The 23,896-nt window shown below is 45.8% G+C and overlaps 1 protein-coding gene across 9 annotated transcripts in view; it reads right to left on the bottom strand.

Moving 5' to 3' along the window:
- The window catches only part of ATP2B3 (ATPase plasma membrane Ca2+ transporting 3), a gene marked incomplete at its 3' end in the record, with an annotated part of 123,378 nt that overhangs the window by 28,691 nt on the left and 70,791 nt on the right, over window positions 1–23,896 (bottom strand). For 5 of the 9 annotated variants that reach the window (XM_083592380.1, XM_083592379.1, XM_083592384.1 and 2 more), the window contains 10 exons: window positions 21,833–21,874; window positions 18,774–18,938; window positions 13,119–13,333; window positions 11,438–11,680; window positions 9,922–10,163; window positions 8,677–8,911; window positions 7,697–7,876; window positions 5,184–5,271; window positions 4,834–4,940; window positions 317–508 (listed from right to left, as the gene is read on the bottom strand). In XM_083592380.1, the coding sequence (XP_083448506.1) occupies window positions 317–508; window positions 4,834–4,940; window positions 5,184–5,271; window positions 7,697–7,876; window positions 8,677–8,911; window positions 9,922–10,163; window positions 11,438–11,680; window positions 13,119–13,333; window positions 18,774–18,938; window positions 21,833–21,874 (1,709 nt within the window). The remainder of the gene's footprint in view (window positions 1–316; window positions 509–4,833; window positions 4,941–5,183; window positions 5,272–7,696; window positions 7,877–8,676; window positions 8,912–9,921; window positions 10,164–11,437; window positions 11,681–13,118; window positions 13,334–18,773; window positions 18,939–21,832; window positions 21,875–23,896) is intronic. The other 4 variants (XM_083592382.1, XM_083592381.1, XM_083592383.1 and 1 more) reach the window with 1 other exon arrangement.

Below are 23,896 nucleotides of genomic sequence, written 5' to 3'. Positions count from 1 at the left end.
ACAGGGATGGGAACAAACATACAAGGGACATACAAGCACCCCACCCCCAATGTCCCAGGGCACACATGTCAGATCTCTATGCAGGTTGGTGAAGAGGGTTTACACACCTCAGAAATGGTCCCCACAATCAGGAATCCTGATATGGCTGGCTCCTACTTGTGGGGAAGTTTCTAAGCACATCGCATCAAACACACTCAGAAATTCTCTCCCAGGGCTGGCTGAGGGCAGGCTGAGGTCAATGGGGCAAGTGTCCTCTTCCTCCTCATGGGCCAGCCTCCTCTAGGCTTTGCCACTACTACACAGCAATGAAGCCTACCTGTGTGATGCAGGCGCCAGTGAAGGCCACAATGACTGCCACCACATTGACTGTGAGCTGGAACTGCAGGAATTTGGATATGCTGTCATAAACGTTGCGCCCCCACATCACTGCCTTCACAATGCTGGAGAAGTTGTCATCGGTCAAGATGATGTCAGAGGCCTCCTTTGCCACATCAGTGCCTGCTATGCCCTGGGAATGGCACAAAATGAAGGGTACTTTATGACAAGAATCCTCAACCGTCTCTCTCCCTTGGGCCAGTGGGTCAACTTTTTAATAGCACTTTAGCCTCACAAGGACCAAGCCAGCAATTCAGAGAAGGACTTCTTCTGCAGGAGCCTTCATCGTCTCTTGTCGGAAAAGATGAACCTGTTAAGTTTTTCTGCCAACAACACAACCACAAATTTCATGCCTTTCTCCACCACTTCCTTTCCTCTTGGATGTCAAGATTTACCTTGCCAGAAAACTCTGAACACTTTCAAAACTTGACTGCTGGGAATATAATACATTATGGGTGGTAACCAGGCAGGTACCGGTAAATTACAGTGGTACCTTGGGATGAGAACGGGATCTGTTCTGAAGCCCCGTTCGCATCCTGAACGGAACGTAAGATGCAACGGCACGTCTGCGCGTGCGCGGGTCGCATTTCACCGTTTCCACGCATGCGCGTGACATCATTTTGAGCGTCTGCGCACGCGCAAGCGGCGAAACCCGGAAGTAATGCACTCCGTTACTTCCAGGTTGCCGTGGAATGCAACCCAAAAGCACTCAACCTGAAGCACATTCAACTCGAGTTATGACTGTAGTTGCATTTCCCCCATAATTAATTGGATTGCGGTATTTGTGTTTCACCAGGTAGCTGCATTTCAATTGCATATTCAATATTAAGTCTTCATTTACATTTATCACACACAGAATAACTGCTCACCTGGAGCTCTGGGTGGGCAACATCTGCCACATGGCATGGCTGTGGTGGGTCCAGAGAAGCTGCCATCTTCTTCCGCGGCCAAGGGGAGGGGTTGGTCACCTGGTGCCACCCCACCTCCGGCTGCGACAGTCTTTCAGATATGGGCAGGCAATGCCCAAAAGGCCAATCAGGGGCAGGGGCTTGGGGGCTGCACCTAGCCCACTCCTAGCCTATTTAAAGGAGTGGCAAGGGGCAGGCTGGATTTCCCCAGCCACCCACCCTGTCTGTTAGGGCCTGATCAAGTGGGGAGCGGGCGTGTGGTGTATGGACCTTGCTATGGTTTACTCAGTTGCCATATTCAGGGCCAGGAACGAATTTTCTCCTGCAAGCAAATTGGCCGGCTTGCAGGTTTTTGCCTAGCTCATAGCAACAGTAACAACTTTGGCAGATAAGGCATTGGGCTGGATCCTTAGTCCCTGGAGTACCCCGTTAGAGGGGTCCAGGAGGGGTGACTCTGTCCAGCAGTCCACAGGGGGCCCAATGGGCCAATACACTTTTCCCCATGGTGGCCTGGGTGGGGTCATGGCACCCAATCCATGTTGGGGGCAACTTCCCAACACAGGCTGACCCCACCAGGTTCCTATACATGCCCAATGCCTGAGCCAAACCTACTCTTTCCTGTAATCAAAGTTGTGGCCTAATTCTACACAATACCAGTTTCCACTATGCGCCTGCACTGGCAAAGAAATGTCTATGGAACATATTTCAACCTCTCCTTTCTCCTGCCTAACCTAGAAGCCTGCCTAACCACCACTCTGACAGTAACCTCTCATTTCCCTCTACATCCCACATGTTTTGCTCATCTACATTATTCCCACAATACACTAGGCATGTGTATTATCTTAGTTTGATCGATTTTAAATTTAAAACAACATAAAAAACAAATGTTAAAATAAAGGGTGTGACGCATTCTACCTAATGGGAGATATAAGAGAGCACTGCAATATTTCACCACCAAAGCATTCCAGAATGGTATTCATATTTTCCCCAAATTATCTGTCTTTAAAAAACCAACCAACCTATGTTTGCTGTTTTGTTCTTCTATCTATGACTGGTGTGGGATAACCAACCTCATATAATCAACATGTTTAAGTCTAATTAATGCCTGGAGGGGTTAATACCATAGAGTAAGCTGTCCTGCCAGGCTTAGCTATGTCCACTTCCCTTACCTTGGGAGGAATAGGTAATCAGTCCTATTGTTCTTCTCCAGTCTACCTGAGAAGCTCAGGGTGTGAAGAGGTTTAAGCTGGTTGCTCCAGCTCAGACTGCACACCAAGCCACTTTAGTTCCTATACCAATAATTTAGAAACTTACACCACTTTGTAACTAAGCCAAGTTTTACTGCCTGTGCAACTTTTTCTGAATGCTGTATGGATAAAGCACATGAATCTGATCATGGGAGACTTTATAAGAACACCATTTTGAACTTACCAAATGTGTGGTATTTTTCTATGCTAGGGGAAGAGGGAAACTTCAGAACTCACTTCAATAGGGCACATCTTAAGGTTTTACAGTTTATATTTCCACACTTTACTTTGCTGCAAAGTATTTGCCCCAAATTTGGATCCAGGAATTCTCATTTGTATATACTGATTTTTTTCCTCGCACTAACAAATGGAATACGAGTGGAATGGAATTTAGTGAATTTTCAGAGAAATTGTTTGGCAGTTACACAAGTCCTTCCAGGACAGGCTTCTTGTGATTCACTCATTGTGCAAATTTCTGGGATATGACAAAATATTTGGCAAGTGTAAAGGTGAAATTGCTCACTGCACTGATAACCAACTTGTAATATAGAAATTATCCTCCGAAGGAGCAATGACTGAACATGTCCCACAACATGTGGATTAGAAGCAGCCATTCCATCAGGTTGCAGCAGAAGGAGAGATGAGACTACAGGGCCACTCCATCAGCTCTGCTGGGAGACCAGCTCCATATGGTTCCTCTCAACTGTTTCCACCTCAGCTGGTCATTATGAAAACTTTGCAACTTTAAGAACTGGTGCCTGAGTTTGCTTGTTGTCCTCTTCCCTCCTCACTCCTTTTTCCTTTTGTGTCCTGTCTTTTAGATTGAGGGCAGGGGCTGTCTTACAATGATAATGTCTTATCATTACTGAGTTTATGTAAGCTGCTTTGGGAGCATTTTCAGCTGAAGAGCAGGGTAAAAAAAGCTTCAAATAAATAATTAAACAGTTGCCCCCAGCATTTCATTTTTGCTTTTGCACTTGGGTTTCACCTTTTTGTCAGTCTATATTGAGACCAGTAGGCTCTGAGACATCTTCTGCAGCACAAAAATGCACATGGCTATCTAGTGAGATTTCTTTGATATATTTTTGGACTGGATACTTGGGTAGCCTGATTCCATATTTCAGGTCCTATAAAGTGAATTCAGCATCAGAGTTTAAAATTTTGTAAACTAATATTGTACCTTTATTCTGAATGTTTGCTGTTTTCAGGATCATATACATATTTATGGAGCAGGTTCCTGGACCACAAAGTTTAAATAAAAGTTGTATCAATTGAATATATTGCCAGAATGCAAATATAGGGAACGCACATTTTTGTTGCAACTCCAGAAACAAAAGGATATTAGCTTCATGATTAATGCCATTGCACTGTTATACATACAGGATTCACAAACACAGGATTTTGTAGAAATTCTTAGATCCTGAGATATTTCCATATTGGAGATAGAATATGTATAATGGGACTATTCCTCTTTACTAGTTTAAAAATCACAGGAGTTTCAATCTGCAAGACAGATTTGTGCTTTGCAGTCAGTGCTGCTGGCCCTTCAAGCAGGGCTGTTACCACTGATCCAAATCTTAGTTCTTGTACAATCTGATGGAGTCCATTTCATTGGCTTTCAAAGCATTCCTATACATGTCCACTCAGAAGGAAGAGATTGAATTCAATAGGACTTACAGCCTGTGCTGTATGATAAATTTAAAGATTAACAAGGTTAAAATTTGGGATATGCTAATTTTCATGTTTGAACATTTTTGATGTAAAAATAGTACTTTTAAGGGCTAGAATAACCACCAGCCTGAATACTCAAACTCCATTTTCACTCTTGTTTGAGGTCTGCTCACTTTTCAATTAGCTGTTTGTTCTGCACCATTATTTGCTTATTTTCAATAATAGGGGTTGTGTTCAATGAACTTTTACTCTGACTAACTAACTAACTAACTAACAAACTACCTTAAAACTATTAATTTCACCAGGTCTACTCTGAAGAAAGGTTAGCTGGATACAACACAAGGGCTTCTTCCTGGCTATGAGATTCCAACTAATAGGAGATCAAAGAACTAGCATGACAGTGACAAAACATCAACATGTAGCCAATTGGATCTGGCTATGTGATGCCAATTCAGAGCGAGGGCAGGCAAACTGTCCTCACTCTACATGGGCAGGCATTTCCCTCCCTGTCTGCAGACCCTACAGGACAAAGGATATGTGACACGCTCTATTTTTATATGACATCCTGTTTCCCTGTGAAGGAAATGTCCCTGTGGACACAGGGGAGGGGAACTCAGTTCAGCATCTCTTACCATGGCAAAACCCACATCGGCCTTCTTGAGTGCTGGTCCATCATTCGTCCCATCACCAGTGACAGCAACCACCTGGCGCTGGTCCCCGATAGTGCTGTCGATTATGCCTTCAAGGGTAAGAATGTGGGTTAGCTAGTAGTGAGTGAGCTACACATCCAAATAAATACCAGTGACTTTACAGAGAAGTTTGCATCCATATATGGGTAAGACTTGCATAGATAACCTGGTCTGCATATCTGGAGTTCACCAGCAGAAAATGACAACCAGACCCCATGACAGCCCTGACTCCCACCACCCCATGTTGCTCTCTCCTGCATTGACTAAGGACAAAGAGACTGGCAATCTCTTACCTTTCACCAAGGTGTGTTTGTCGGTGGGTGACGATCGAGCCAGAACCCTCAGTTTTGGCCAGATTTTATCAAGGCGTTCTTGTTCTATCTGCAGGGCAGAGAGGCAGAGACAAGTAAGATATGGTTACCAGATTTTTTTCAATGAATCTGGGACTTTTTTTTTTTTTTTAAAGCTGAGTAGCAACAGGTAGTGGGGATGGTGAGGCAAAAGACCCTGGGCCCAAGCACACATGCATATTGTATAAAGGTGCAAGCCCTTCTTTTGCACCCTATAAAACATAAATGTGCAGTTTTTTAAAAACTGGGCAATGGTGTGCTGCCTGCCAGTGACTCCCAAGCCTTCCCTGATCTCCTGCCCCCTTCTCCCTTTGTTATGACAGATCGGGGGAGGCTTGGGAGTCGTGGGTGGCTGGCCATTGCCCAGTTTTTTAAAAAACTCTGCACATTTATGTTTCACAGGGTGCAAAAGAAGGGCTTTGCACCTTGCCTGGCAGAGAAACCATGTGCCTTGCGCCCCTCCTGGGCAACAGCCGGGGGCCTGCAACTCCTGAGCCTCCCCCAATCTGTCAAAACAAAGGGGGAAGGGGGCAGGAGATCTGTACCGCCGGACATCCCCAGTTCACCTTCGGCAGTGGCGTCGGCAGTGAGCAGCTCCTGAAGCCAGCTAGAGCCAACTGCGCTACCAGACTGGCTCTGGGTTGCTGAGGCTGCCGCTGCCACGTTTCCCGGAGACAGATTTGCAAATCCAGGGATGTCTGGTAACCCTAAAGTAAGAACTACTCACTAATAAAGCAAAATGAGCTCCCTTCTATTGAGACCATTGAGTTTGGTATTGATTGGACCAACTTCTAGGGTTTCAGACAGGGTCTTCCCAGTCCTACCTGGAATCACAAAAGATTGAACCCAGAACCTTTTTCATGCAAAGCACGTGCTGTGCTCCTGAGACCCTGGACCTTCCCAGACATGGACCACACCTGCACAGTTTCTCTCAAATACTTCAGGACTAGTTCAAACAGGCATGGTAATCCTTTGATGGCTGGCAATGCAATCCAAACCTTGATGACTGACAGCACAATCAGAAACGACTGGACGGCCATCTGTCATGGATGCTTTAGTTGAGATTCCTGCATTGCAGGGGGTTGGACTAGATGACCCTCGGGATCCCGTCCAACTATACAATTTTAGAGTCTATGAAAGTGGTGTTAGGACTGCAGCCTGGAATACACCTTCCCAGGCAGAACTTTCAATGCAGTCACTGCAACACTTGTTGCAGACTGAGGCAGAAATAAGGCAGTAGACTGGGCTGCACTGTTGCATATTTCATTCATTAATAGAAGGATCTATACACCACCCTTAAGTATGACCTATCAGGGCAGCTAATAAAATAACAAAACAATGTAAAATCTGTTGATTTCAGAAGAAGAATTCAATTCTTTTAAATGTTCCTCCCTGGGGGGAAAAGGAGGTGGAAGCTGGGAAAACTTCCCTGTGGTTTGTTTAAAACTGAAAAACGGAATGCAAAAGCTTCTGATTCCCTCTTCTGGTGTGCAAAAAAGGAGGAGAGAAAAAGGAACACAGGAAGCTGCCTCACTAAGTCTGACCAATGCTTTAGCTCAGTGCTGTCTGCACCAGGGAATAGAAGCCTCAGGTCTGGAGCCCACCAAACTTCTGTACCTGACCCTCAAGACTCTCTCCAGGCCACATCCTTCACCAGCCCTCACTGAGTGTTTTTGCCTGGCTGCAATGTGTCCTTGAACTCTGACAATGCTACTTGCTTGCCTGGATGGAAGATAGTGAGGGGTGTGTCAGCATGAAGAAACTAGCCTGGTGTGCAAAAGTAAAAGTCACAGTTAATACTTGCCCGACTTTTGCCTCTGGCCCCTCCCACCATTGGCATGTGGCCCTCATAAGGTTGACCAGGAGAGAATGTGAAAAAGGTCCTAGGGATCTTAGTAAACCACACGCTTAACATGAGTCAACAGCAGCGAAGAAGAAGAAGAAGAAGAAGAAGAAGAAGAAGAAGAAAAAGAAGAAGAAGAGGTGCTATTCTAGGTGGCATCAACAGTCTAGTGACCAGATCAAGGGAAATAATAGCACAATTGTATTCTGCCTTGGTCAGACCACACCTGGAATATTTTATTGCGTGTTTTAAAGTTATGTTTTATTATCACATTTTTGTATTGTATTGCATTGGATTGTTATAAGGTGTACATTCTTTGTTTCTTCAGCTTGTAAACCGCCTGTAAACCGCTTGTAAAGATGGTATACAAAGTAAAAGTGATGATGATGGAATACTGTGTCCAATTCTGGGCACCACAATTTAAGAAGGTGGAACGTGTGCAAAGGAGAGCAAGCTGGAACATGTGCAGAGGACAGCAACCTAGATGATCAGTGGTCTAGAAATGAAGGCTCAAATCTGCTATCCCTTTGCACTGCTATTGATAATCATAGAATCACCCTGGAATTTTAGGAGCAGCACCATTCCAGACACTTAAAATAATTTATTCAGTCACCTCTCCCTTTTCATTGCGGATCCGCCGGTTGAACTCCTTTCCTTCTAGGCACAAGAAGTCCTCCCCTGGCTGGATGATGCCACACTTGGCGGCAATGGCCCGGGCTGTGTTTATGTTGTCTCCTGTCACCATGCGAACTGTGATGCCGGCACGTTGGCATTTGCGAATGGCATCTGGCACCTGCAAAGGAGGCACAGGGCTCACGTTGATTTTCTGCAATTCAACATGTTTGCTGAGCGATCACTTGCCCCCATATTGAAACTGCTAGCTGGTTTTGTTGTAATATACAGTTATTGACTCCCTCACATGCATGAAAGGGTTAACCTGAGCCCTGAGCTCAAGTTACCAGAGAGGATCAGTCTCTCCCCCACCCTCTTCTTGGTCCTTTCTCTTGGTGCTTCCTGGAACAAACAAGAAGCCATGTAAAGCTGACTTCTATATATTACTCAAATGAAGGAAATGGCACAAATTTTCTTACATTTGCAAGTTATTCTGCTAATTTTGCTAATCATGGGAATTCCTTCTCCAACTACTCTCTGGCTTCTAAAATTTCAGTAGGCATTGCTAGTTATGCTTTTGCTGCCATGAGAAGTAGAAACATGATCCCCATTTTGCCTAAAAATATAAAAGCAGAAATTCTTAGGACGCTGAATTCTGCAACAAATTCTGGGTTGTTGTTGTTGTTGTTGTTGTTGTTGTTGTTGTTGTTGTTGTGCCATTCAGCAGAACTGCAGCATTCGTGGAACATTAGCAAAGTTCTCCCTGGGTCCAAGTCCAACATACTATCTACTGTATCATGCAGGTGGTTGAAATCCATTTTTTTGTCATTGTTATTAGCAGGGGTCCTGTGCTCCTATCTGTCTGAGATCTTAGAACTGGAATCAATTCTCCTCACCCAGAAAACACTCAGGATGGGCTGTAAGTCCCAAGGGACAGACAGGGATTTATTCACAGAAAAGGCACCCTAGTTTAGCTGTTACCTCAGGCCGCACGGGATCCTCAATTCCCACCACAGCAATGCACGTCAAGTCTATTACAATATCGTTCTCACTGTCCCATTCGGGCTCCTTCCCTGCTGGGAAATCACGGTAGGCTATGCAGATAGTCCTCAGTCCATCACATGCCATGGGCTCTATCACCTTTTTCACCATTTCATCTCGGTCACGGGGCCGGAAGGTGCGCAACTCCCCATTACTGTTGAGAATGTTTGTGCACCTGGAAAAGGGGTAAAGAGGAACAGTTTACGGAGGATTATTTTCTCTGGAATATGCAGCTTTGCCACACATGATATGCAGCAGCTTGGTCCACCAGGCTCCTTATTACTTGCGCCTGAAGGGGTGCCTCAGGGTTCTGTTCTAGGCCTGTTGTTGTTCAACATCTTAATACACAACTTGGATAGAGGAATTGAGGTGATGCTCCTCAAATTTGCAGATGACCTCCAACTGGGGGCGGGATAGCTAACGCCACCAAAGACAGCATCGGGATTCAAAACAACCTTAACAGACTGGAGAACTGGGCCAAAACTAACAATAGGAATTGTAATATAGGGCCAAATGTAAGGTTTTACACTTAGGCAGGAATAAGCAGCTGCACAAATCTAAGATGGGGAACACTTCCAGTGTGATTACTTTTGTTGGCATCCATCTGTTGCAATAGACAATGGAGTGCACCTCCAGGTATGAAGTCAAGCCACTGGAGAATCATAGCACCTGCTGTGGCTGCAGAGACCAGGCTCTGACTTCTTGACATTCTCAATGGTCTCACTGCCTTCTGAAGTAAGGCAACCTTCTCAGTACAGTACTGACATCCAGTAGTCCAAAAGTGCCCTGAAATTTCCTTTCCCCCATCTGAAGACCTTTTTATGTGCCTTACTTCTTAAAATATAATTTGAAACTGTTTGAACTTACTGAGTTTTTTGTGTCCCCTAACATCACCGCCATTAGTGTTGTATACTTCTCTGCGGCTTTCTTGTTTTAGTAAAATTTGCTCTTTTCATTGGTTTTAAATTGTGAGCAACTCTGAAAGCATTTTTGGAGTTGAAGAGCAGGGCAGAGATGCTGCCAAAGGACTGCATGATACTGTGCATACATTATCGTGTATTCTCAAGTGTTGTTGTTATGCTGGTGCAAATTTCAGAGCTAGAATGAGCACTCAGTTAATTCCGGGGCAGTAGCAACAACTTGTGTGGGCATCATTTAAACTCATACAAGGGAGCGCAGACTCACTTTTTAAGGACGATTTCAGAAGCGCCTTTGCTGAAGAGGCGGTAGCCGCCATCAGGCATGCAGATGACGGTGCTCATGGATTTGCGGACAGAATTAAAGGTGTAAACCTTGTAGAGCTTCTCCTCAGGGATCTGTTCACGCACAGGCTGGTAGTCACGCCGCAGGTCAAGCACAAAGCCCAGCAGTGAACACTCCGTCTTGTTGCCGACCTGGCGTGGCAAGCCCCCTTCTTTCTCTGGAGGCTGAAGGAAGTAGAGAATAAGAAGGAGAGCCTCATTCTTCAGTTCTTGAAACCTCATTCGTTTCCTCCACCAATGGGCTGAAAGTTTTGGGATCCCATAACCACAGCCCTGCAACAGGCCTTGAATTTGGAGGCATATCCACACTATACATTTATACTGTGGCTTCCTCTCCGCATGGATTTTGGGGAACTGTAGTGGATTACAACTTTCTGATCAAAAGTTATTAGTGTCCTCAAACTACAATTCCCAGGGTTACTTGGGGAGCACAACAACAGAAATACAGCTGTGTAACCAACGTAATTATGCAGAATGCAGGTGAGGAGAGTTGAATCCTCCCCAAATCCTCTGTCTATCTTCCTGCAGGCTCTCTTCCTTATTTTATTTATGTTTATGATTATCATTGCATTTATTCATTGCTTACTACATAAAATATCTCAAAGTTACTTACAATTAGGAAAGCGTGTGTAATACAAAAGTAAAAACACATTAGAAAGTTAAAAGAGCATTATTGTTCATCCTGCAATAACATAAAAAGGGAAAATCCTATGCCAATCTACTAGACACTTTTTATTCTAACTGGGTTTATATCCTGTACTGGAGCCTTGCTGGGGGGGGAAAGTGTCTGGGAAGCAGATTGCAAGGAGGTAAACCCAAGGAATCAGGAGGGTTCAGATCCTCTCTCACTCATATGCCATAAAGGTAAAGGGACCCCTGACCATTAGGTCCAGTCGCGGACGACTCTGGGGTTGCGGCGCTCATCTCACTTTATTGGCCAAGGGAGCCGGCGTACAGCTTCCGGCTCATGTGGCCAGCATGACAAAGCCGCTTCTGGCGAACCAGAGGAGTGCACGGAAACGCCGTTTACCTTTTCGCCGGAGGGGTACCTATTTATCTACTTGCACTTTGACGTGCTTTCGAACTGCTAGGTTGCCAGGAGCAGGGACTGAGCAACAGGAGCTCACCCCATCGCAGGGATTCGAACCGCCGACCTTCTGATTGGCAAGTCCTAGGCTCTGTGGTTTAACCCACAGCGCCACCCACATCCTCATATACCATACCAGCTCTTAAAACAGATATTTCTCCCTTGCTTTATAAATGATGGGGGCAAAGTAACATTTACAGTGGACCAAGAGAATATGCCAGAGTCTTCCACAACATTTATGAGTTCCATCCTTCTGAGCTGCCCTAACATTCAAATGGCAGCCAAAGGTAGTATTGCAGCACTGGCCTATCTAGCCTGAGGATGCAGTGGGGCATCCCTGGCCCCCACTCACTAGTATCTTGGTGGTGTAGGCACTGTTGATGGCGATGGCGTGCACAAGCAGATCCAGATTCTTGGGTGTAAGGTTGCTGGGGTCAGGGGTCTCCTTGTAGTGAGTGTCACCCATGTAGGACTGCACAACGGTCATGCGATTGGTGGTCAAGGTGCCTGTCTTGTCAGAGCAGATGGCAGTGGCATTGCCCATGGTCTCACAGGCATCCAGGTGTCGAACCAGGTTATTGTCCTTCATCATTTTCTGCAGTCAAAGAATGAGATCAGGAGTTTAGCTGCACCCTTGCGTCTTCCTCTAAGGTGCTGAGGGGTGTGTGTTGAACCAGGACCTCACACAGTCAGCTACCATCTAGGCTGTCAGCTGACCCCACAGTCAGCTGACATCCCAAAATATGCAGAGGCACCAGCCATTCCTTCTAAGCATGTCAAGTCATCTGAAAAATGCTTCCCTTCAGCCAGCAATGCAGACTCTCTCTTGCTTTGCCTAACATCATACTAGCCCTGAACCACCTCCCTTTACATCATATATCTAATGCAGTATTTGACCTCCAGCCTCTTCTGCTTCTGTGTCATGGTTCAGCCAACACAGACTTTGAACCTGATGAGGACCAAGGGGAGCAGGACCCTCCAACGATCTTCATACTACCAATGACCCCAATAAACCAACACATCTGGACATATTTGCCCCAGGACTGGAGATAAGGTAAAGGTAAAGGTACCCCTGCCCATACGGGCCAGTCGTGTCCGACTCTAGAGTTGTGCGCTCATCTCACTTAAGAGGCCGGGAGCCAGCGCTGTCCGAAGACACTTCCGGGTCACGTGGCCAGCGTGACGAAGCTGTTCTGGTGAGCCAGCACCAGCGCAGCACACGGAAACGCCGTTTACCTTCCTGCTATAAAGCGGTACCTATTTATCTACTTGCACTCAGGAGTGCTTTTGAACTGCTAGGTGGGCAGGAGCTAGGACCGAAAGACGGGAGCTCACCCCGCCACGGGGATTCGAACCGCCGACCATACGATCGGCAAGTCCTAGGCACTGAGGTTTTACCCACAGCGCCACCCGCGTCAGGACTGGAGATACCTTACACCAGTTGCCACTCTGCCCCTTATTTCCCACCCTAGGGTCAAGGAGCAATGGAGACAGAGAGCTGGGCAGGAACTTCAGAGATGCTGCTGAAATGCTTGCACATGAGGCTATCCAGGGGAAGGGGAAGTGCAGAGAGACAACTGCTTGGACCAGGGCCTGGTGGGCCTCTAGCTCCTATACAAGCTTCCAGTTTGAGCTGCAGCCTTCCTGACCTAGGGAAATGGACACTCCTATTTTCCTGACCTGTAGCCTGTTCATGACTATGCCTCCTGTCTAGCATGTCTATGGCCTTATCAAGGTCAGACCCGGATTCTTTGGTACCTGCTGTAAGCTAGACCCCAGGCCTGGCACCCTTCTTGACTGAATCTAACAGATCTTCTACTGAGGGCAGAGCAGAAACAAAACATAGAAGGATCTAAAACACCATGCATCTAATTCCCATTGAAGTCTACCACATCAATGCTATACCTTAATTTGTAAGAGACAACTATCAGAGGGCACTACTTTTGCCAACCTGGTATTTCAGAGATAACCTCTCACCCGGGAAGGGTACCAACCCTGTGATGTATGCCAGACACTGAAAATTTGATTCTTACCTTCACAGAATAGGCTAAGGAGATAGTGACGGCCAATGGGAGGCCTTCAGGGACGGCCACGACCAGGACAGTGACACCAATAATGAAGAACTTGACAAAGTATTGCACATAGACAGGGGTGCACTCAGCCAACCATACCTTCCCATCGATTACAAATGTCTCAATAACAAAATACAGAACCAGGATGATGACAGTGATGGCTGACATCACCAGCCCTGGCAGGAGTAAGAGAAAGAAAGAGAAACGGAAAGTCAGGTGTGACAGTTAGACCTAAGCCTGAGTACCTGCGATCACCCACCCAGCCCAAGTTCCATACTTTAAGAATATTCTGGCTCTAAAGCCAGAACACGAGGAATTGAAACTAAGGCTGTGTATACACAACATTATATTCAATGCTCACTGAGATCTTTTTTTTCTATCTAGTCTACACACATTCAGGACATATTGCACATTTTATGCCCCTGAAAATAGCTTTTCACAATTCCAAAAATAAAGGCTCAATGCAAATTGATTTTGCGATACACCTCACCCCTCCCATGTCCATTTGAAAATGGACGGAGTCAGTCCCAGTAATGAGTGTGTATCCACACCTGCCTAACAATGTTGTGGGCATAACAAGGTCACAATTACCAATTCTTCATTCACCTGGGCATGTGCAGGAAGGAAAAGGTGTGGATAACCTAACTGAGGGATTTCAAGCACGTTATCAAGGAATCCCACCTACCCTTGCGGGCAGCAGGATCATTCTAGAATTTTTGTTGAGGATTAGCACGAATGATTCCATATTCAAAAAAACTACATTTTTGCACTACAGACAGAAAGTGTGTCCACATCCTAAGTCTCCTTTGCAAGGCCCCTTTGCACATTACTCATTCAGTCCCCAAAGCCACGTCAGGTATTTTCTGCTAAGACAATGGTTGATAGGAGCAGGCTATCTAGAAAGGCAAAGGAATTAAAATGTTCAGAAACTTGCAAGGTTATGGGGTGGAGGAGAAAGAGGATCAATGGGTAACCTCTTTTATATTGTTTCATATCTAAGTTGAGCAGTGAGAAATTGGGGGCAGCCTTCACAGGTCACAGATATTTTTGGAGAACTGAGCACTGGAGACTTGTTATTTACAAATATGCAAATTGATTTATGGAGGTGCCAGAGGAAGCAAACAGGTGATCAGTGCTGCCTCGCTGCAACAACTGAGTTTTTAACCACTTTTTTGCAACCCAAATTCAAACTAAACACTATTCAGTTCTCTTTGTTCACAAAGTTCTTTTGACCTTCCTCAGATAAGAAAAAACTGATTTCCCACCTTCACCTTAGCGAGTTAGGTGTGATTTCCATTCTAGATAATTGAGGCAGCCAAGTGCCCATTGTCTCCTCTCAATCACCAGACCAGGCAGATCTACTATGAAACTTGTTGTTGTTGTTTAGTCGTTTAGTCGTGTCCGACTCTTCGTGACCCCATGGACCAGAGCACGCCAGGCACTTCTGTCTTCCACTGCCTCCCGCAGTTTAGTCAGACTCATGTTTGTAGCTTCGAAGACACTATCCAACCATCTCGTCCTCTGTCATCCCCTTCTCCTTGTGCCCTCCATCTTTCCCAACATCAGGGTCTTTTCCAGGGAGTCTTCTCTTCTCATGAGGTGGCCAAAGTATTGGAGCCTCAGCTTCACGATCTGTCCTTCCAGTGAGCACTCAGGGCTGATTTCCTTAAGAATGGAGAGGTTTGATCTTCTTGCAGTCCATGGGACTCTCAAGAGTCTCCTCCAGCACCATAATTCAAAAGCATCAATTCTTCGACGATCAGCCTTCTTTATGGTCCAGCTCTCACTTCCATACATCACTACTGGGAAAACCAGAGCTTTAACTATACGGACCTTTGTTGGCAAGGTGATGTCTCTACTTTTTAAGATGCTGTCTAGGTTGGTCATTGCTTTCCTCCCAAGAAGCAGGCGTCTCTTAATTTCGTGGCTGCTGTCACCATCTGCAGTGATCATGGAACCCAAGAAAGTAAAATCTCTCACTGCCTCCATTTCTTCTCCTTCTATTTGCCAGGAGGTGATGGGACCAGTGGCCATGATCTTCGTTTTTTTGATGTTGAGCTTCAGACCATATTTTGAGCTCTCCTCTTTTACCCTCAATAAAAGGTTCTTTAATTCCTCCTCACTTTCTGCCATCAAGGTTGTGTCATCTGCATATCTGAGGTTGTTGATATTTCTTCCAGCAATCTTAATTCCGGCTAGGGATTCATCCAGTCCAGCCTTTCGCATGATGAATTCTGCATATAAGTTAAATAACCAGGGAGACAATATACAGCCTTGTCGTACTCCTTTCCCAATTTTGAACCAATCAGTTGTTCCATATCCAGTTCTAACTGTAGCTTCTTGTCCCACATAGAGATTTCTCAGGAGACAGATGAGGTGATCAGGCACTCCCATTTCTTTAAGAACTTGCCATAGTTTGCTGTGGTCAACACAGTCAAAGGCTTTTGCATAGTCAATGAAGCAGAAGTAGATGTCTTTCTGGAACTCTCTGGCTTTCTCCATAATCCAGTGCATGTTTGCAATTTGGTCTCTGGTTCCTCTGCCTCTTCTAAATCCAGCTTGCACTTCTGGGAGTTCTCGGTCCACATACTGCTTGAGCCTTCCTTGTAGAATTTTAAGCATAACCTTGCTAGCGTGTGAAATGAGTGCAATTGTGCAGTAGTTGGAGCATTCTTTGACACTGCCCTTCTTTGGGATTGGGATGTAGACTGATCTTCTCCAATCCTCTGGCCACTGCTGAGTTTTCCAAACTTGCTGGCATATTGAGTGTAGCACCTTAACAGCATCATCTTTTAAAATTTTAAATAGTTCAGCTGGAATACCATCACTTCCACTGGCCTTGTTATTTGCAGTGCTTTCTAAAGCCCATTTGACTTCACTCTCCAGGATGTCTGGCTCAAGGTCAGCAACCCCACTACCTGGGGTGTACGAGGCATCCATTTCTTTCTGGTATAATTCCTCTGTGTATTCTTGCCACCTCTTCTTGATGTCTTCTGCTTCTGTTAGGTCCTTACCACTTTTGTCCTTTATTATGGCAATCTTTGAACGAAATGTTCCTTTCATATCTCCAATTTTCTTGAACAGATCTCTGGTTCTTCCCATTCTGTTGTTTTCCTCTATTTCTTTGCATTGCTCGTTTAAGAAGGCCTTCTTGTCTCTCCTTGCTATTTTTTGGAAATCTGCATTCAATTTCCTGTATCTTTCTCTATCTCCCTCACATTTTGCTTGCCTTCTCTCCCCCGCTATTTGTAAGGCCTCATTGGACAGCCACTTTGCTTTCTTGCATTTCCTTTTCATTGGGATGGTTTTCGTTGCTGCCTCCTGTATAATGTTGCGAGCCTCCATCCATAGTTCTTCAGGCACTCTGTCTAGCAAATCTAAATCCTTAAACCTGTTCCTCACTTCCACTGTGTATTCATAAGGGATTTGATTTAGATTGTATCTTACCGGCCCAGTGGTTTTTCCTACTTTCTTCAGTTTAAGCTTGAATTTTGCTATAAGAAGCTGATGATCCGAGCCACAGTCAGCTCCAGGTCTTGTTTTTGCTGACTGTATTGAGCTTCTCCATCTTTGGCTGCAGAGAATATAATCAATCTGATTTCGATGCTGCCCATCTGGTGATGTCCACGTGTAGAGTCGTCTCTTGTGTTGTTGGAAAAGCGTGTTTGTGATGACCAGCTTGTTCTCTTGACAGAACTCTATTAGCCTTTGCCCTGCTTCATTTTGCTCTCCAAGGCCAAACTTGCCCATTGTTCCTTTTATCTCTTGATTCCCTACTTTAGCATTCCAATCCCCTATAATGAGAAGAACATCCTTCTTTGGTGTCGCTTCTATAAGGTGTTGTAAGTCTTCATAGAATTGGTCAATTTCAGTTTCTTCAGCACCAGTAGTTGGTGCATAAACTTGGATTACTGTTATGTTAAAAGGTCTGCCTTGGATTCGTATCGAGATCATTCTATCATTTTTGAGATTGCATCCCAGTACAGCTTTTGCCACTCTTTTGTTGACTATGAGGGCCACTCCATTTCTTTTGCGGGTTTCTTGCCCACAGTAGTAGATATGATGGTCATCCGAACTGAATTCACCCATTCCTGTCCATTTTAGTTCACTGATGCCCAGGATGTCAATATTTATTCTTGCCATCTCATTTTTGACCACATCCAACTTACCCAGGTTCATGGTTCTTACATTCCAGGTTCCTATGCAATATTTTTCTTTACAGCATTGGACTTTCCTTTCGCTTCCAGGCATATCCGCAACTGAACGTCCTTTCGGCTTTAGCCCAGCCGCTTCATCAGCTCTGGATCTACTTGTACTTGTCCTCCGCTCTTCCCCAGTAGCATGTTGGACGCCTTCTGACCTGAGGGGCTCATCTTCCAGCGTCATAACTTTTATATGCCTGTTGTCTTTGTCCATGGAGTTTTCTTGGCAGGGATACTGGAGTGGCTTGCCGGTTCCTCCTCCAGGTGGATCACGTTTGGTCAAAACTCTCCACTATGACCTGTTCATCTTGGGTGCCCTGCTCGGCATAGTTCATAGCTTCTCTGAGTTCTTCAAGCTCCTTCGCCAGTGATCCATGAAGGGGACTATGAAACTAATGATCCCTAATCCCTGAGGGGTCCCAGAAGTGAATTTAGTGCACATTGCTTTAAAAAATGGGTCTAGTACAACTCAAATTTATTAATTTTTTGTTGTATATACAGTATTTCAAAAATCCCAAGTTTGAGTCTGTAGCACAGATGTTGTAAAGGTGGAGGATTGCATTAAGTTGGCTGCTAATTCTTTCCCCTTTTTAACACAGGTCAAGACCACTGAGATGAATAACAATGAGTTCATGAAAGTACTTAAGCGGATACCAAAAATTGCACTCACAGAAGATTTGTGGAGATCTGCCATGGAACAACCCCACTGAAGAAGATAGCAGTGGTTACCCGGACCTTGTTGCTGGTTGTGAAGGCCCCCCCAATAGTTCAAGCTTCAGGGCCCCCAAAATGTAGGTCCACCACTGGACCGGACCACGCAAGGCTTAAGGAGAGACCCATTTCTCTGCAGAGCAAAGTGGGGACTGGGTCACACAACATTACTAATTGAAAGAGTTCTCCAAAATGGGGCAGGTCAATGATGCATTGGGCATCACCACCTCCAGTCCCTATGGGAAAAAGCTGTGTGTCAAATTCAGCTTCCTGAGAATCTCTGTTTCTAGTCCTTGTCATGGTTATGAAGATATGCCTCAAAGTGGTCAATGCCTGATGAAACCTCAGAAGACAGAGGAGAGGCTGAATAGGGTTTTCATTGCTTCTGGTTGGGGCTCCAATAACCAAGACATTTCATTTAATTGTCCCTCCTAAACATTGATAAAACCTGAATGATCAAAAGTGTAAAAAGAGAGAAATAAATGGTTCAAAATAAAAGGAAATAAATCCATGCAGAACTTGCTTTTGTTCTTCTTCTTTTGTTTGGGGGGGGGGAGGAGAAGAGGAATTCATTTCTTTTTGTCATGCAGAGCACAAAGGCCTAGCTGCATCTTGTTTCCCATCCCATAAGAAAGGCCACCCTCCTGCTATTTCTCAACACGGGTCGCTCTGCTTGGTCCTGTGAGACGGCATCCCAACGTACCTGCTTTCCCGATCTGCACAGCCAGTTTGGTGAGCTTCCCTTGCAGGACAGATTTCTCTTTTTTGGGCACACTGGCTTTCTTCTTCTCTCGCTCTTCCATCTCACCACCCTCTGCACTTTTCAGGGGTTGCATCTCCATGGCAACTGCCCCATCCTGCTTTTTGGCTGCAGAGAGAGAGGGGGAGCACAACACTGGTTTACCCATAAGGGAAGAATATCTGTCCCACCCTAATTTCATATTAATCCTACAGCTAGGATTGACACAAAACAAAACAAAAACAAACAAACAAAAAAGCCATCCTGCTCTTGTGCTGCTAAACAGCGTCCTGAGGCACTAGAAATAAGATACTGAAGCAGGAGCTGGGCAGCCATCTGTCAGGGGCGCTGCCATTGCAAGATTCATGCATTGAGCAGAGGGTTGGATAAGATGATACAGGAAGCTGCCTTCTACCTTTGGTCCATGTAGCTCAATATTGTCTACACTGGCTGGCAGCAGCTCTCCAGGATTTCAGGCAGGAGTCTCTCTCAGCCCTACCTGGAGATGCCAGTGGGGACTGAACCTGGGACCTTCTTGCATGCTCTATCACTGAGCTACAGCCCTTCCCTTAGGGTCCTCTAATGACTTCCAAGGCCCTTTCCAACTCTAAATTCTATGGCAGATGAGGTTTTCCACATATCTCCCCCCAAAAAAGCAACCACCAGCTGAATTTCTGTGTCACATGCTGATGTCAACAAGGGTCTGGGTCACAGAAAAAGTGGCAGCCCCATCCCCTGACTGCTCTAGTGGGGCTCCCTTCCCTGCAGCACATCTGGTGCCATCAGGGATGGGGAAGCCTTCCCCTTCTGGGGGCTGCATCCTGGTGGTGATCGGGGCCAAAGACAAAAGCCCATGGGGCAACAGGTGTGACTTTGTACAATATGCCACTTTCCAGCCATGCAAAAGAGAACAGCAACAATCACCCAGGAGTCCCCGCCTCTCTCTCGTACCTCCCCCCAAGCAAGCAAGAGGCAAGCAAGAGTTCATGGACACATTCAAGCAGCCAATGCACTTGAGGAGGGGGTGCATTGGGGAGAGTCCTGCTGAGGGCCAGACAGAGAGGAGTGGAAAGCTAGATTTGGCCCCTGGCCTGATGTTCCATTCCCCTGTTCCAGATGCTTCCTTGGGGGAAATAGGAATTTGCCTCCTCCTAGGGTAAAGTCGAGTGAAGAGCTGGTTTCTTAGAGGACCAGTTTCAGATCTGTCCGCAGAAGGCAGCACACACAGGCATCCACACTGTCTCTTGTTGCCTCTTTCACATTTTCTCTCAACCCACAATACACCCTAGCTGTGCAAAAATATATACAGCCACTCTAGTGCAGTCTTATCACAGGAATATCTCCCATGTAGAGAAAGTGGAACTAAATGTGGTTTAATTGTCATAGCTTCTCCCAGTGAACTCTGGGAATCGTGGTTCCCTGAATGAGATGTTTTAGACAAAAATCTTAGCATCTTCACACAAAACTACAATTCCTAGAGTCCTTTAGAGGAAAGTCCTTCTAGTGCACAATTCAGGTGAACAATTCTTATATGGTAGGTTCAAAAAAGCTTGTGCTCAGTTGGACAGCACTTTCTAATACTTACATACATGGCTATTGAACCAAGAGAAACACAGGCGTGCATGTGTGTGCACATATGCACTCCATTCCTATCCCTTGTGATTACAAATACCCAACACTGTCTGACATGCCAACATGTATTTTGATAACACTCTCCCACTAGCCTTTGTACAAGACGATTATTTCCTATGAACATAGGAGTGTCAGGTCCAATACTGGAGTTCCAAAATCTCTGAGTTTAAATTCCAGCCCAATAACGGACAAATATATGCAATCTCTGCACTTTGGTACACCCCTGTCTGTAAACAGGGAATATTTTTATTCTTCTGTAACAACTACAGGAACTTTCCCGGTTGTGTTGGCTCTGCCTGTTCTGAGCATCACGTGGCAGGCCAAGGACTCTCTTAGTGTGACCAGAGGCAGAAGGAGGAGATCAACCCTCTTGCTTTCATAATTGCACAGAAGGAAGAATGTGGAGAGGTGCAGCTTGGCGTGAAAGGTTGGAAAAATTGTACCCGCTTGCCAACTGACCAGGATAAATACAGCTTGGCTACCTTTTATGATTGTTAGGCCAGTTGCTAGAAAAACAAGGGGCAAAATCACTCTACCCCTCAATCCTCATTCACATGTGTGTGTTTTAAGCTGTACAGCTTAGGTGAATACAAAGGTTTTGTGCTGGGTACTACCAAGGGTTACCGTCTGAAGACCTCTAAAATCAGGAACCCACTGTGAAATTGTAAGAAAATAATGTATTACATGTGTCAAAACATTTTAACAGCACTTCATTTGAATATACCACCCTTGTAATGTACAAAATTGAAGTTGTTTTGTGCAGTTATGGTGCATGTCACAAATCAATGAGGTTTCTCGTTTGCCTTGAAATGAGAAAGTCTCAACCGCTAGACTTGTTCAGAATGTATGGGCTCTGCCCAGCGGCGTAGCGTGGGTTGTCAGCACCCGGGGCAAGGCAAGTAATTTGCGCCCCCTAACCCATGGATTTGCACCCCCTAACCCGTGGATTTGCGCCCCCTAACCCTAACCCCCAGATGTTGCGCCCGGTGCGGCCGGCCCCCCCTGCACCCCCCACGCTACGCCACTGGCTCTGCCCACAACTCACCCAAACCTCAGTGGGCTCTGCTCCTGTCTCCATTGCAGGCTGGCTCTAGGCTTTGCTCCCCAAGTTAGAAAGCTTAGTACCCAGCTCCACCTCTTATGTATTTCAAGAGATAACAACCCTAACAGGAGCTCTGCATGCTTTTGCCTCTGGTCACACAAGGTCTTGCTTTGCTTTGTTTAAACATGTCCGTTTTCTGAATGCAAATTACGTATACGGCTAGGAAATCTAGAATCAGTCTGTTAAAGCCTAGTGATGACTGTTTCCACTATGGATACTACTCTAGCTAAATGTAGAACTACAGGGGAGGCATTCAAAATGTGTCGGGGGAGTGTCCCGGGATTTTTACCTTTGTTCTGATTATTCTCCACTGCCCCATCCTGCTGCTTTCCTACAACAGAAGAAGGGAACGCAAACACAGGACGCTTGAGAACAGACAACACAGCACCAGCACAGAACACACAGTATGGAGACAGCATGGGCATTGACAAACAAGACATTCCACCCCATCCCACTTCGCCCCATGGAAGAAGCTGGCTAGGTGGCTTTACAAGGACATATGGGCAGGCAGAGCATCTACTGAGAAAGAAAACGGACTTAATATGGCAGGCTCCATTTCTGAGTCAGTTGGCAGATTTCCTGCTCCACCCACTACAAAACCACGCACATAGCCCAGGCTGGATATCTTATTGGTTGTAGAAGTGCAGAGGGTGGGAGCTGGTTAAGGCTAACCATGATGCAGGTTACTATTAGTGCACAGTGCTCAAGGTGAGAGAGAAAAGGAAGTGGGACAGTTTAGTGTCTGGTTAGGCTGGACTTGAACTGCATCCATTGAAAAGAAATGGGATAGCTGCAGATCCCTCTGAAAAAGAGGGGGTAGCAACTGACTCTGTCTCAACCCATAGCAAGCCCTGGATGTACATGCAGAATACATGGATATAATGAAGTGTGCATTAATACAGCAACAGATATGCATATGTTTATTGGTTATTTAAAGTGAAATGCACTGAAAAACAGCATGTTTCCTACTATATAGGATGTTTCTTAGGGAAGCCCATTAATATTGCCCTATGAGGACCTTTAGAAAGCTGGTAAAATTTAACTTATTTTGTGAGAGAATGGGAATGTGCATATGTGAACTTTTGCTACTGTTTCTGTGGTTTGGCTGTTGGAGTTGGTGCTGTTTTTGTGTAAACCCAGTGTTTCCATGGAGGCAGCCACGGTCCCCACCCCCCATACAATTCCCTCAGAGAGTGACAGAAGGTCACCAGATACTGCTATTTCTAGGGGGACTTGCTTTGTTCCACTGAAAGAAGCAGCAGCAGCAGCAGCAGCAGCAGCAAGAAGATCTGTCACATCAGCTGCTCCAGAATTCTTCGCAGCTTTCTAAAGATGGGAGGGGCTTTTGGCAGAGGACCAAGGCTGGCATTGCTGGGCCCTCAAATTGGTAGGATTGTGAGTTCTAAAGTGGGCTCCATGGTCTGGTCATGATGATCCACTTGGCTCCCATCAGGTGAGATCCAAGCACTGCTGCTTCCTCCTCCATCCCTACCCATATATTATAAACTGCTGTGGCTTTGACAGCATCAACTACATTCCCTGGGCTGTCCTGCCAGGCTTTCCTTTTTGGTTTTAATGGTGCTGCTTTAAAAAGGATTGATTGTGCTGCTGTTGCAATGTTGCAGCGAACCACCCTGGTGCGCCTCCGGCAAGTTGGATGGCAGGTAATGAACAAGCAAGCAAGCAAGCAAATAACCTAAATGGCAGCAGTGTGGGTTGTCTGTGTTGCAATCACAGCTGACAGGAGTGCCCCTTCAAGGGAGCAGTGGCCTAGTGTGTGCATATCTATGTGTGTGGAGGAATTGCTGCCTTCTAAGAATGTGCAAGGATGAAGGGGAATGCTTAGAAATGCACGTTGTCAGTGTCACATAGTGAGGTGGCAGCAGCATGCCTCTGACTGACAGCTGCTAGGAGGGCAAAGAGGTCAGTGGTGTTAGGGATGCTGTCCTCATGCCCTGCTTGTGAGCTTCTTAGGGGCATCTGGCTGGACATTGAGAGGAACAAGGTTGCTGAACTAGGTGGACCTCTGGCGTGACCCAGCCAGGCTCTTCTAATGTTCTCGCTGGTGGGGACATACGTGTCATGGATGCATGTCTAGCATGCATGGTTGGCCTGTCTGGGAGCGTATGCATGTATTCTGGAGACGCAGATATATGCCCTTCTGCACATACCCCCCTTGTTCTCAGTTTCAGAAGTCTCTGCATTAGCATCTAGGGGAAATGAATGAAAGAAGGGACCATGGGAAAGAGGAGGTTGGAGTGCAAGAGGAGGGGAAGTGCAACAGGGGTCAGACGTGGTGGGGATCAGGGAAAAGAGAAACAAAACATTAATAAATAAATTTTCAGGGTGAACT

The sequence above is a fragment of the Podarcis filfolensis genome (genome assembly GCF_964270895.1).
Source record: "Podarcis filfolensis genome assembly, chromosome: 17".
NCBI classification, from domain to species: domain Eukaryota; kingdom Metazoa; phylum Chordata; class Lepidosauria; order Squamata; family Lacertidae; genus Podarcis; species Podarcis filfolensis.
The sequence above is the reverse complement of the archived record's forward strand: the minus strand, read 5'-3'. Positions and strand labels throughout refer to the sequence as shown.